This window comes from Medicago sativa, chromosome 5, assembly GCF_051527215.1.
Source record: "Medicago sativa cultivar Bolivia chromosome 5, Bolivia_mono, whole genome shotgun sequence".
NCBI classification, from domain to species: Eukaryota; Viridiplantae; Streptophyta; class Magnoliopsida; order Fabales; family Fabaceae; genus Medicago; species Medicago sativa.
The window spans coordinates 77,456,101-77,470,611 of NC_140753.1; the positions used below are offsets into that span (position 1 = coordinate 77,456,101).

Sequence of the window (14,511 nt, forward strand, 5' to 3'; positions counted from 1 at the left end):
GTACTGGGGACTAAAAAGAGAAATATAAAAGTTTTATAAGAAACAAAAACTTTTATGACCCTAAAAGTAAACATGACTTTGTGTATAAGAAACTAATCATCTTTTAAATTTAAAAAAACTGAATGTCTTACTTGACACAATAGTTTTTTTTTGAACAAATAAAAATATGGACGGAAGATGGTGACTTAAAATATTTGGGAGAAAAAAACTCAATGAAAAGTACTGGGGACTAAAAAGAGAAATATAAAAGTTTTATAAGAAACAAAAACTTTTATAACCCTAAAAGTAAACATGACTTTGTGTATAAGAAACTAATCATCTTTTAAATTTAAAAAAACTGAATGTCTTACTTGACACAATAGTTTTTTTTTGAACAAATAAAAATGGAATATATGATTCACACGAACAGTGATTCACCCCGCACAAGATGTTCTAAAGTGATGAATCGCACAATATCTGTTACAAGAAAATGACACCAATAGTTAATTCCATAGTTTGTAATCCGGTCGTATAACAACCTCCATATTTAGGAAAAAGTTATTTTATTGTAGATAATTCTTTTCTTCTACTAACATCCTTTTATAATTTAGTTATACCTTGAAATGATTAAAATGTACTTAGATAAAAATTTAAATTTTCATCCTAAAACCATTTTTCTCGTATTCTATTCTCACATTTCAAAATAATGTATCACCCAAAACCAAATCTTCTCCCTCACTCTCATATTCATCGTTAAAAGAAAGATTACCTGGAATTTGAAGACTTATCTTGAGTGTAATTTTTTTTTTTTGGAAGGAATCTTGAGTGTAAAAGATGAACTCAAGTTCAACAAACTCTTATAAAAAATGAAAAAAGTCGTCATTAAAAATGAAAAAACTTGTTTATCCATGCAATAAAGTGTTAATTAAGGGTGGAATTTGAAGACTTATCTTGAGTGTAAATTTTTTTTTTTTTGGAAGGAATCTTGAGTGTAAAAGATGAACTCAGGTTCAACAAACTCTTATAAAAAATGAAAAAAGTGGTCATTAAAAATGAAAAAACTTGTTTATCCATGCAATAAAGTGTTAATTAAGAATCTTGTTTGATTTTTAATTTTTCGTCGTGCTTATCGGTTAGATATTCATGAATTTTTGTGAGAGACGGACGAGGATTTTGAAACATTATTTTGACGCGAATATATAAAATATCACTCATGTGCAATTGCAAATATTAATCATCCGAATTGAGTATCACCCCAACAAGTGACAAATCTCTTTATTAAAAAATTTGACAATTGAGAGGTGTATTCGAATCAAAACCTATGATTAAGCTGAAAGATATTTCTTATCATCTGATTTAAATGTTTTTTTAATATAGCAATATATTTTTGAGGTGCAAGTAGTTTGTTGGAATTGACTTATTTTTAAGATTACGTGTAATATAATTTGAAGACTTATCATGAGCGTAAAAGATTTTTTTGAGGGAATCTTTAGTGTAAAAGATGAACTCAGATTCAACAATCTCTCTTTTAAAAAATGCAAAAAGTTGTCATTGAAAATGAAAAAACTTGCTTATCCATGCAATAAAGTGTTAATTAAAGATTTTGTTTGATATTTAATTTTCCGTCATGCTTATCGGTTAGATATTCATGAATTTTTGTAGATGGGGATTTTGAAACATTCTTTGGTTGAATAAAATATAATTTGTGTGCAATTGCAAAGATTAATCCTCCGAATTGAATATTAACCTAGCGAGCGACAAAACTCTTTTTTAAAAGATTTAACAATTGGGAGGTGTATTTGAATCATGACCTCATATTAAGCTGAAAAATATTTCTTATCATCGCATTTAAATGTTTTTGAATATAACAATATATTTTTGAGGTGCAAGTAGCTTGTTTGGATTGACTTATTTTTAAGCTTACAAAAATAGTTCATGAAAATAATAAGTAGGGACAAAAAACAGTGACTTAAAATATTTGGGAGATTAAAACTTAATGAAAAGTACTAGAGAGACTAAAAAGTGAAATTTAAAAGTTTTATAAGAACCAAAAACTTTAATAACCCTAAAAGTAAACATGACTTTTTGTATAAAAAAACTAACCATCTTTTAAACTTAAAAAAAGCTGAATGTCTTACTTGACACAATAGTTAGTTCCATAATTTATTTTTCCTTTTTTTTCTTTTTTTTTGTCAAGTAGCTTAAAGATATAAGTGGGGTGTTTGGGGTTCGAATCCGGCCCCTGCACATATTGTGCATTATCCCTTACCAAATGAGCTAAGCTCATGGGGACATTTTTTTCTTCTTCTTTTATTAACGTCCTTTTATAATTTAGTTATACCTTGAAATGATTAAAATGTACTTAGATAAAAATCTAAATTTTCATCCCAAAACCATTTTTCTCATATTCTTTTCTCACATTTCAAAATTATGTATCACCCAAAACCAAATCTTCTCCCACACTCTCGTATTCATCGTTAAAAGAAAGACTACGTGGAATTTGAAGACTTATCATGAGTGTAAAAGTCTTTTTTTTAGGGAGTCTTGAGTGTAAAAGATGAACTCAGGTTCAACAAACTCTAATAAAAAAATGCAAAAAGTCGTCAATGAAAATGAAAAACTTGCTTATCCATGCAATAAAGTGTTAATTAAAGATCTTGTTCGATATTTATTTTTTCGCCGTGCTTATCGGTTAGATATTCATGAATTTTTGCGAGAGACGAAGTTTTTGAAACATTCTTTTGGTGTAAATAAAATATCATTTGTGTGCAATTACAAAGATTAATCTTCCGAAATGAGTATCACCGCAATAAGGGACAAAGATCTCTTTTAAAAGATTTGACAATTGAGAGGTGTATTCGAATCAGAACCTTTGATTAAGCTAAAATATATTTCTTATTAAAATGTTTTTAAATATAACAAGATATTTTTGAGGTGTGACTAGCTTGTTTGAATTGACTTATTTTTATGTTTATGAAAAATTATTTATGCAAATAAATAAACGTTTATGTTATTTCATAAGTTCTCATTATTAAAAATTGTATTACAATAAGTTTTTTTTATAAACTATCTTATGAAGCTTATGAATAATACATAAATAGTTACTTTTTACAAAAATTATTTTTCAAAATGTGTGTAAATCTAACCTGGTTACCTTGGTCTTGAGACAAGGTAAAAGTTTTTTTAACTATCTTAAGAAGTTTACCAATATTACGTGTGTGTTTGGTTCAGCTTTTACCATAATTGATTTTGAGTGAATTGATTTTGGATAAAAGTGAGTTGAATCAAAAGTGATTTATGTTTAGATGTATTTATGTAAAAGTGAATTTAGCAATGAATTTTAGGCTAAAATCAATTCTAGAAGCCAAAAGCTACAAATTGTAGCTTCAAGTAGAATCAATTCTACAAACAAAATCAATTCTACTTTAAATCATCCAAACATCATAAAATCAATTATAGAACCTCTAGAATCACTTTTGACCCTCTAGAATTGAAACCAAACACAGCGTACATAAAAGTTTATTTTTTTACATAAACTATTTTGCATAATCTCAAAAATAATTTAATTCAATAGAACCCTAAAAATCCAAGAAGAAATATAAATCTTGTTCAAAAAAAAAAAACAGTAAATTTTTTTGAAAATTGTTGTATACACATTTGCTTAGGCTGAAAAACACATGTAAATTACTCAAATACCCCTATGCAGTTAACTACCGAATTATGGAACCGGCTGCAGTTAACTACCGAGGAAAACTTCGGCAGTAAACCACCGAGGAAAACTTCGGCAGTTAACTGCCGAGAAAACTTCAAACCTGTTTTTTTTTTTGACAAAAACCATAAATTGTCATTATTAATATTTATTGATTTTGAATGTTTCAATCATTATTTTGGTACGTTTCAAACAATTACAGTATTATACTAATGCATATATATGTTAATAAGAATATCATTTAAATCTTGACCAAAAAAATAAAGAGCATTTAAGTCCTCAAAAAAACATTTCAATAAATGTAAAAATTAAGCATTTGAATATTGTTTTGCAAAGTACTTAAATAAAAAAAAGGGAAAATTACAATAACCTCCCCTAAGGTTTGTTGAAATGTCACTCACACCCCTTTTATTTTTTTAAATGATACTGACCTCCCCTACGTAGTATTACATGTGACAAATACCTCCCTTTTTAGTTAACGGTGTTTAGGTCTGTTACTTAAAACTAACAAATGTAAAATTCCCTTTTTTTCTGCAACTTCTCACACATCTACACACATGTTGATGTAGCTACTCTGAAATTCCTTATTCCTTTATGTCATAATTAACATAGCACACTTAGCTATTTAAAAAAAAATTAAGATTTACATATTTGTGTTGAGCAGCACGACAAGAAGCATGGTCATGGATCTCAAAAAAAACATGGAACAGAAGATCTAAGCCTTGAGAGAGGAAATTAAAGGATATAAGGCCATACAAAATCGCAAAAATTTCCTCCGCAACTGAATATGTGTTGCCGGAGTTGCCGTCGCAGAAAGTGGCGGCGGAGGAAGTGAGGTTGTGGTTTATGTTTTGGTAAATAGAGATGAACTTGCAAACTGATTTAAATTTATCTGGGAAGAGAGGATGAGGGATAGAAAGAGAAAAATAAAAGAGCTGTTGGAGAAGAAGAATGAGAGAATGGGTTCTATATCATTACGTGACAATCGTACCCAATTTTTCCTCTCTTCCACCTCATCTGAGTGGAAACAATAGTATACTAAAACAAGACACCTCCTCTTCCTTATCTACTTCGCCTTTACCATTTTTCCCATCGATTACATTTTCACTTCATTTTATTGTCAAACAATTATTATGAGGAAAATATTACAGTCATTAGAGCTTCTGTTCTTTAACGGTGGTTAACAGTGTCAAAGTCAGGGGAGGTGAATGTCAAGTTTTAAAATAGAGGGGGTGTGAGTGTCATTTTGATGTACCTCGGGGGAGGTCAATGTAATTTTCCCTAAAAAAAATCGTTGTGCACAATTATTTTAATGTAGAAAATATAACAACATACTATACCATAAAAAAAATCGTTGTGCACAATTATTTTAGCGATTTTTTTTTTATTATTTTTATTTAAGTAATGTGTAAAACAATATGCAAATGCTTAATTTTTACACTGATTTAAATGCTATTCTTATTAAGATATATATATGCATATGTATAATAATACTGCAATTATTTGAAACGTACCAAAATAATGATTGAAACATTCAAAATCAATAAATATTAATAATGACAATTTATGGTTTTTGTCAAAAAAAAACAGGTTTGAAGTTTCCTCGAAGCTTTCCTTAGTAGTTTACCGCCGAAATTTTTCTCGGTATTTAACTGCAGCCGGTTTCATAATTCGGCAGTTAACTACCGAATGACATATGAGTAATTTACATGTGTTTTTCAGCCTAAGCAAATGCGTATACAACAATTTTCAAGTTTTTTAGAAGACACAGTAAAAAAGTTAAAGATCCTAATTACCGTGGGTAAAAATGTAACCCTACTTACATTTAAAAGTATTAAATTAAAATATTTATGAAATGATATGGTATGATTCAACGTGAATGTTTGTTTTTCTTTCTCTCTCTCCTCTCTCTAAAAACACAGAGGCAGTAGTCTCTCTCTCTCTCTCTGAAAGAATGAGCGGCGGCCGCGGTGGTGGTGGTGGCGGGTCTAGGGTTCCGATCCCCAACAATGTACGGAAAACCATCCACGACATCAGAGAGATCACCGGAAAACAACACACCGACGACGAAATCTTCTCCGTTCTTAAAGAATCAAACATGGATCCCAATGAAACTACTCAAAAGCTTCTCTATTTAGGTTTCTCATTTTCTCTTTCACTATTCGCTTTTCTTTTTCACTAATTCATTATTTATACGTTGCAAGTTTCAATCTTTACTTCACTGTTATTCACAGTTACTGATTTTTTTTGGTTTTTGTTAAGTTTAGCTGATTTTAATAATTTCGTTTAATTTAATTTTGATTTTACTGTTTTCTTGATTTAAGGGGTTTTTGGATTGACTTATTTGAGTTTATGAACGTGCATAAGTTTTGTGAGACTGTTCGGTGGAATTTATAAAACAGCTTATGACATTGTTCATAAGCTGTTTTTGGCTTATTTTCATAAGTTCTTCAAGAAAGCTTAAAGAGCTTATAGCTTTATATGAAAAGAATTGAAACTTTATTTTATTTTTGCTATATAAATAGCTTATACATAAGCACTTATCATGATAAGTGATTATCTATAAGCTGTGAATAAGCTGTTTCTCCAAACAGGGTCTTAACTCAAGCCGTGTGTGGCTTTTTGGACTGTGAATTTTTTTTATTTTTTTTCTTTACTTTTTTTATTGTGTAATGCTTGGAAACATGATTGAAAATAAGGAGATTTTAAGATGTTAAAAGCTTACAAAATGGGATTTAGGCCCTGTTTGTATTAGCTATTTCGATAGCAAAATATAAATTGTTTTTGGATAAGCTATAAGCGGATTTCGTAAGCTATTTTTTTGAACTTATGAAAATAAGCTGAAAACAGCCTTTGAACAATGTCATAAGCTATTTTCACAAGTTCTCTCACACAGTCTCGCAAAATTTATGCCAATAGATAAGCTCAAATAAGCCCATCCAAACAGGTCCGTAGTACCCTTCGAAGGGTTTAGTTGTTCTTGTTGTACATGTTTGATGTTTCTCAAATAATGTCTGAACTGATGAAGCACTATATGTCACGTAGTCATTTATGATTTCTTGAACATAAATAGTTTATGTCATCTTTGAGATATTGAGTTTTTCGTTTTTATGTTCGGTGTATTAACTGGTTTGTTGAATTATTATTTTTTTGCTTGCAGATACTTTTCATGAAGTAAGAAGGAGACGCGACCGCAGAAAAGAAGTAAGATTTTGTTTTTCTCTGCCCTAATGTTAGTTCTTAGTATTTAGTTTACGTATTTTCCCATTACTAGTAGAGGAGTTAAGGAGCAGAGTAATATTGGAGGTCGAGGGTTGGATGATCCCCACTCCCAGCATAATACTAACAATTACTTACAATATTAACATTGACCATTTTTAAAAAACTCGATATGCAATACAATTTAAGTTGGTGTGTAATTTTTTTAATTGTATTTGAAAGTTAGGTTGGTGTATCCAGTTGATTTCTCATCTAAATATACGTCAGATTTCCACTCTTGTTGTGTTATGAGCTCACTTGAGCTGTCATTGTGTTATAAAATCCTCATTTTCCCTAACTGGCTGAATATACATGGTTGCAATAGGTATTTGATTCCATCCGTTTAGTATGCACTCTGTAATCATGTAACATTGCTTGCTAACCGTAAAAGACCTGTTTTATGTTTTGCAGTGGGTTGTATACTTGTTATTTAACATTTCATGCGTGTTTTTGTGATTGCTAAGTCTAGTTGTTTCCATAATTTTTTCTGATGTTTATTAGCCGTAACTGATTTGTTTTTAACTTGGCCATTGTAGGGATTGAGCAGCAGGGTTTCTGAGGAGTCTAGATCAAAACAACGTGGACAGGGGAGGGGAGCAAGAGGTTTTTCGGGGGGCTATTCCTCAAACTTTCCTGGTACATTTTTCATACTTTTTAGAGGCTAGATAGTAGGATTTGTTTATGTTGTCCTCTGCTTCGTTTATGAAGATTCTTAAGGTCACCAAGAAAATCAGTCTGTAAAATACTTTTGGAATGCAACTACTAGTTAGTTTTGTGTGTGTGTGTTTGTATGACGTCTACACTAGGTGGTTCTCTCCTCCTAAAATAATTTATGAGATATTTCAACTACGACCTGAGAATTATACTTTAATTTCGTTTTGCATGAGCTCTATTATACTCCCTTTTTAATCAATCAAGATGAAATAAACTAGCACTCTGTCCCCACTTTTATCTTTTGATGCTATTGCAGTTATCTTTTCCATATTATAGAGATCTGTCCTATTCATCATCATAATCATCATAAAATTTCCTGCTTATTTTATTAGCTCATTAGTTGTTCCTTTTCTTTCAAACATCTCTTGCTAGATGGTGGTGGTGGTGGGAGGAACCTTCCTATTCGAAGGGAAAATGGAGTCCATCACATTGCAGAGAGAACTCATGCTTCCTCTACTCAGCCAGATTTACAGAAAAACACTAATGCAGCACCCCAAGCCTCAAGGTTGTAATTTCTATTATATTTTCTTAACTTGTTTATCTAACCATACTATCTCTGATTATAAGAAAATATAATAGCGGAAAGAAAATGTTTATTAATTTCCTGTTTAACGATAAGAAGCAAGGCAAGTCACAAAATTAGTAAAAAAACGAAAGAAAAACAAAGTAAGGTGATAATTGATATCCCTTTTGTATTTGTTTGTTTGCATTTGAAATTCTAACCAAATCTCATTCATTCTGGTAATTTTTTTCCTTCTGAGTGAACCTTTTACAAATATAACGTTCAATCAATAGATCATGCACAAAATTTCTTGTTCATTAAAAATCATTAGCGCTCTCTATTGTTTCATAACTGTGTAATAACTACTATATTGAAGTAATTTCCTACTTGATTTTGGATTTACTGATGCAGTTTATTTGACAAGTGGCTTGCATGAGCAACTTGATAATATCTCACGATTCTTCAATTGCAGAGGTTCAGCTGTTGCACCCCGTAGTGCTGCAAATCAATCCAATGGGAAGTCTGGTCACGGTTCTTCTGGCCAATCTCTCATAGGTAGTGTTGTTAGTGTCCCACAAAGCAGTTCAGCTTCTAATGACACTGTCAATCAAGAAACTGTGCAACCTCAAGCTGTTGTTCTTGCAGCAACCACTTCTCCTACTCAAACCTTTGCCTCAATTACAAGAACTGACCAAGGAAAATCTCTCTCAAGTTCTGATCAACATCAAATTTCTGTACCGGGTGTTTGTTCCTCTTCAGATCCTGTGCTGGCACCATCTATCTCCCAGATTCCTGGTGTTGGCGGTGCTGTCAGTAGGGAAGTAGGGAGTGACCGGATATCTGCTGGGCCAAATCATGTTAAAGGAAACAAACTTGAAGAAGCTGGTGATTTATCAGCATCCGAGAATGATAAGTCCGGGTCCATGAATTCAACAAGCAACCCGAATGCAATACCAAAGTCAAATGAAGTTGAAAGTAACCGGTTATCTGAGCCCTTGCAACTCTCATCGTCTTCATCATTGACTTCCAGTTGCGTTAGCCAACCACCTCAAGGTAAAGTTTTTATTCCATACCTGTTAAATCTTATAAAGAAATTGTTTGACGTAACTGTTTCCATCTCCTCAATTTCTGGTTTAGGTAGGTTTAGTCTTTAATTTTTTTATCGAAACAATTTTACCAGATGTATATGGTCATTGTTTTCCCTGGTATTGGAGGACAATATTATCCCTCGAGAGTAATTGAACTGAAGTAAAGCCCACCGGGTCTAGCCAAAGTATGGGAAAAAAATCTTTGAAACCTTTTCTGAAGATATTTCAAGGGAAAATCAGCCTGATTGTTCGTGTTTGGATTTTGCTCCTATCAGTTAACTCCCAGATTTTTTTTGTGCTGAAATAATCCCACATTTGATGGAATCATACTGACAAAATCCTGAGTCACCTAAAATTCTGTTATTAATTTTTTTTTTCCGCTCCATTCTTTTTGATTTTTCTCTAATTGTATTACTTTTATAAAAATGCCTGTCGATGCGTTTGCAGATGTTTCTAAAACAGCCAATGTCACAGAGGTCTCAACTTCAGAAGCTCCTGTGCAGTCAACTGAGTTGAGGCAACATGTTACTTTTCCAAACCATTTCCAAGTGCCTGAGGCTTTAAAAGGTGGTCTGACATTTGGAAGCTTCGATACTTTTGATCCAAGTGAAAAATCTAGCAGTGTAACTGGTTGTGACAATAGCACTTCTCCCACTCCTGAATCTTCTTCAGTGAATGCTGAAACTGTTAATTCAAGGTTTGTAATTTATATGATCCTAATGTATGTGCTTTTCTTTGCATGGCAAATTAGAGATTTTTTTGTTCCCTCTCACACCTTTTAAATGGTGTATGAGTGATGTATGGTTGGGTTTACTTAGATTTATTATCTTACTCCCTCCGTCTCAAATTGTAAGCAAAAAAAAAATCAAATCACACTTATTAAGAAAACTAAAACATACTCCCTCCGTTTCAAAATGAGTGCCGCTTTAGCAAAAACAATTTGTTTCAAAATGAGTGTCGTTTTCAGTTTCCAATGCAATAATAACTTTTTCTTTTCAATTGTACCCTCCAATTATACTCTGCACACTACTTCCAAAGTATTACTTTTAAAACTAACCAATAGTTAATAAGGATAATTTTGTAAAATAACCATTCTCTTTCTTTTAATCATTGCATTTCTTAATATGTGTAAACACCTAAAACGACACTCATTTTGAAACGAAGGGAGTAAGAATTTGGAGTATAGTTTTTTGTGTTTTCTTTGGAATAAGTTTCATGGGAAGATGTAAGAACAATTTTCATTGGCTATTGATTATGGAGAAAATGGAAGAGAGATAAAATTGAATGTATTTTGCATTTAATTTCATGAGTTTAAGCAAAAGTTTTTCTTGGAAAATATGTTTTTTTTTTTTAAAAAAACAAGATTAAATAGGTTTAAAGTTTGTCTGTTTTGCTTACATTTTTGGACAAAGAAAGTGAGTTTTTTTTTTCCTTACATTTTGGGACGGAGGAAGTATATTAAACCTCTTCATTAAGGGATGTTTGAGAGTAGGGAGGAGAGGAGAAGGGTTTGATGGGAATGAGAAGGGGAATGAAAGTAGGGAGGAGAGGAGAAGGGTTTGATGGGAATGATAAGGGGAATGAAAGCCAGTGTTTGTTTGGGAGAGTTTTTGAGAGGTGTGGAGGGGAAGGTTTATGGCGAATGTTTTTTTGGTTTGTTTGAGAGTATCATAGACAAAGAAATGATTTGGTTTTTAAAGCTCTCCACAACCCTCTAAAGTCTCCCCCAATTCATCTTTTTGAGTTACCCCAAATTAGGGGTTTTAATTCCATGGAGAAAATAAACTCATGCAATGTGAGACTATCCCCCCTTCCCCTTCATTCTCTCCTCTTTCCCCTCAAACCCTGCCTTCCCTTACCCTCCCAATTTCCAAACAAAGCCCAAAGAATAACTATAATGAACCTAAAAGTTGGTGCTAGAAAGGTGTATAGGTTCTTTTATGAATTATTTTGATTGCATTAATTGATTAATCCTCCTCTTATAAAAAAGGAAGATCATCTTGATGCCATGTTGTAATCAATGTTTTGATGGTATTTCTTGTTTTGATGTAGCAACCAAAGCGTGCCATTGCCCGAACACGGAGATCATCTTGATCATGCACATTCTTCATCTTATTTAATTAAAGAGACACTAGCTTCTGAAGGCATATCTATAACTGGTAATGATTCAAAGATTGAGCAGCCAAAGCAGGAGGTATTGTTAACTCCCGAGGGCCATCCAATTCTGACTGTTCAAAGTGCTCAAAACTATGGTTTGAATTTCATGTCTACCATGTTAGGGACTCAGCAAGTTCAATTTGAGGGTAGTGAGCTTCAGGCGCAAGAAACACCACACTTCCCTTCCTTTGTTGTAAGTTCCTCCATCATGTATTTCTTAAGATTTTCATCTACTTGATATTTATTCAAATTATATTTCCCTATGTCTTAATACTATCTTTTTGGTTTCGGTGTTCTGATACTGACTTGTATTCATATGGTTGGAAAGGTTATTAACTTTCCTCTCACATTAATTTGCACTAATACTTGTATTTGTTTATTTATTTTGTTTTTTAGAGTATATATCTGTTTTTCTTTATACTAAAAGCTATTTGCTCTGAGGTGATTTCCCGGACTTTATGATTGAAAACTCTGCAACAAATGAAAGTATCTTGAAAAGAAAGAGCGTCATTTTAGCTGGTCAATTTTATGCTTAATATTTTTTAAAATTAAGCATATATTAAGCCCTTGGTATTGTTTGAAGGTTCAATTCTATTATTCAGTAGTTTATTTGTTGACAGGCTTGGATTGTGTCATGTAATGTCTAAACTACACATCTTGGACCATGTTTAGTCAACTCCATGCTTACTTCAAACAACATAAACTAGGTTTAATTTTGCATTTTGTTTTCTTCTGTACAAATTTAGACAAAGTTAGTTACTGGTCAATGAAAAGGAATAACTGGTCAATGAAAAGGAATGTAAGGAAATCAAATTCCTTACAAAGAATAAACTTAAAGGACCATGTTTAGTCAACTCCATGCTTACTTCAAACAACATAAACTAAGTTTAATTTTGCATTGTTTTCTTCTGTACAAATTTAGACAAAGTTAGCTACTGGTCAATGAAAAGGGATAACTGGTCAATGAAAAAGAATTTAAGGAAATCAAATTCCTTACAAAGAATAAACTTAAGTTTATCTTTGCATTGAAGAATAAACTTGAGATTGGAAATCAATTGGTTCTAGTACGTTTCAAACACAAATTTAAGTTTATCTTTGCATTTTCTTTTCTTCAGAAGAAATTTATGTGTTTTTGATTTATTTAATTTCCTTATATTTAATTATTAATCCATTTGTTGGTTGGTTATACACACACTCACACACATACATTTATTTTCCCTAATATCTCTGTCATTCTTTAAACATTGCAGACTGCAAGTTCTCAGGCTGTGTCTCCCAGCCCAACTCCACCTCTACAGAGCTCTATACCTGTTTCTCCACAGCCCGTTTCTTATTTTAGGCCACCATACCCAGCTAACTTCTTCCCATATGGCCCCTATTACCCCCCAATTTACCTGTCTCCAATGCATCAATTTTTAAGCCACAATGGTTTCCCTCAACAGCCATCAGCTGGCAACATGTATCTACCAGCCGCGGCTGCAGCTGCTGGGATCAAGTTCCCTCTCCCGCAATTCAAGGCTGGAGCGAACACAGGAAATATGGCTCATATTGGAATTCCTTCGGGATCATATATCACTCCACCTGTTGGATATGCTCCTAGTCCGACCGTGAATACTGGAAGCTCTGCCGGAAATGAAGATACTGCAGTGTCTCAGTTGAAAGAAAACCAGATCTACACAACTGGACAACTGGTTGGTTTACTTATTGCTGTTTTTTTTCCTTTCCATCCATCTGTGCCTATTTCTTCAAAAAATAAATAGAAGAATTTTACAGACTCTGGCTTCAACATTATCAATATTATTTTGTTATTGAGTCTACATTTGATTCATCAATTTTTTATTGAAATACTTGGATTTTCTGTAGTTATTAAACTTGTTTTCTTATTTTTCAATTTTTTTTTTCTGCAGAGTGAAGGCTCTGCTGTGTGGATACATGCACCAGGCCAAGATATGTCCGGTTTGCAACTTAATTCTCTATATAACCTTGCCCCTCAAGGGCAACATCTCACCTTCCCCCAGACACAGGCTGCTCACGGAGCATTTCCCGGTATCTATCAACCAGGGCAGACAGTAACTTCACCTTCTACCCTTTTGCAGCAGTCTCAAGCTGTCGCTGGGCCTGTTGAAACTGTAGGCCCGCCTCCAGGATCTTATCAGCAGCTACCGCCTTCTCAGATCAATTGGAATTCTAATTTTTAGGATGGGAAACATTTTCTTGGTGCCATATTGTTAAAATGCACATATGATGTGCTCAAATCCATGAAGAATGAACACTGGCCTGATCTGAAGTGTAAATAACAAATGCGGCCAAAAAATGAGAAAAGAAATTAGTAACTGTTTTTGGTGCTGACGATTTTGAAGGGTGCTGCTAGTTGCAGGTTTTATATTTATTTTTATTTTCGAGGTTCAGTTTATTCATCCCTCACATGTTCTTTCCCCCCTTAGAAACATGTAGTTGTTGCTATAAGGACCTTAGTAATTCCTGATGATATTATACTAAGCCAAGAGTTCAATAGAGTTGGTGAGATTTTTCAATTTTTCCGTTCTCAATTCTCACCTGTATACTACATTTTGATAGCTGAAGACATTGAATTATACTGTTCTATATGGTTAATGACAATTGTAGAATCTATTTTTCTTCAGCAACTCATTTTCGAACTTCGGGTTTTTATGTGCTATCCTTCGTGCAGCTGGAGCTCTTATTATCTAATGGAGGGAGTGCACATGTGGATAAATTTATTTGTCCGGTTTCTTTTCGTTAGCAACTTCTAAGTTTATAATTTTTTTGCAGCATTGAGTCAAATATGTGGGTTTTAACAATCTTTCATTAGGCAAGTAACTGCGAATGACATTTTTGTGTTTTCCTACATATGTCACCTTTTGTCTTTAATAGTTATCAGTCAATTTCAACACCACAAATTACCGTTAACGGTGTCGGAAAGCCCATATTGATAGCATTTTTGGAAGCTTGTATAGTTTGGCGCTGAGAGCCAGACTAGAAAACAATCATTTTAAAAACTAAGTTTTCAATATTCCTTTTGTATATTGTGTTTTGCTCCTTCATTGTAAATTAAGGTTTAGTTTTTCTAGATCCGCTATAGGACT

The 14,511-nt window shown here is 32.8% G+C and overlaps 1 protein-coding gene across 1 annotated transcript; it reads left to right on the forward strand.

The window, feature by feature from the left end:
- Positions 1 to 5,553: 5,553 nt before the first annotated feature.
- On the forward strand, positions 5,554 to 14,052 carry LOC146925256 (GBF-interacting protein 1-like). Its single transcript, XM_085710224.1, has 9 exons — positions 5,554 to 5,826; positions 6,849 to 6,892; positions 7,483 to 7,582; positions 8,033 to 8,165; positions 8,635 to 9,215; positions 9,698 to 9,947; positions 11,303 to 11,600; positions 12,658 to 13,098; positions 13,315 to 14,052. The coding sequence occupies exons 1-9, from the start codon at positions 5,568 to 5,570 to the stop codon at positions 13,603 to 13,605; spliced, it is 2,397 nt and encodes a 798-aa protein (XP_085566350.1). The 5' UTR covers positions 5,554 to 5,567; the 3' UTR covers positions 13,606 to 14,052.
- The last annotated feature ends 459 nt before the right edge of the window (positions 14,053 to 14,511 follow it).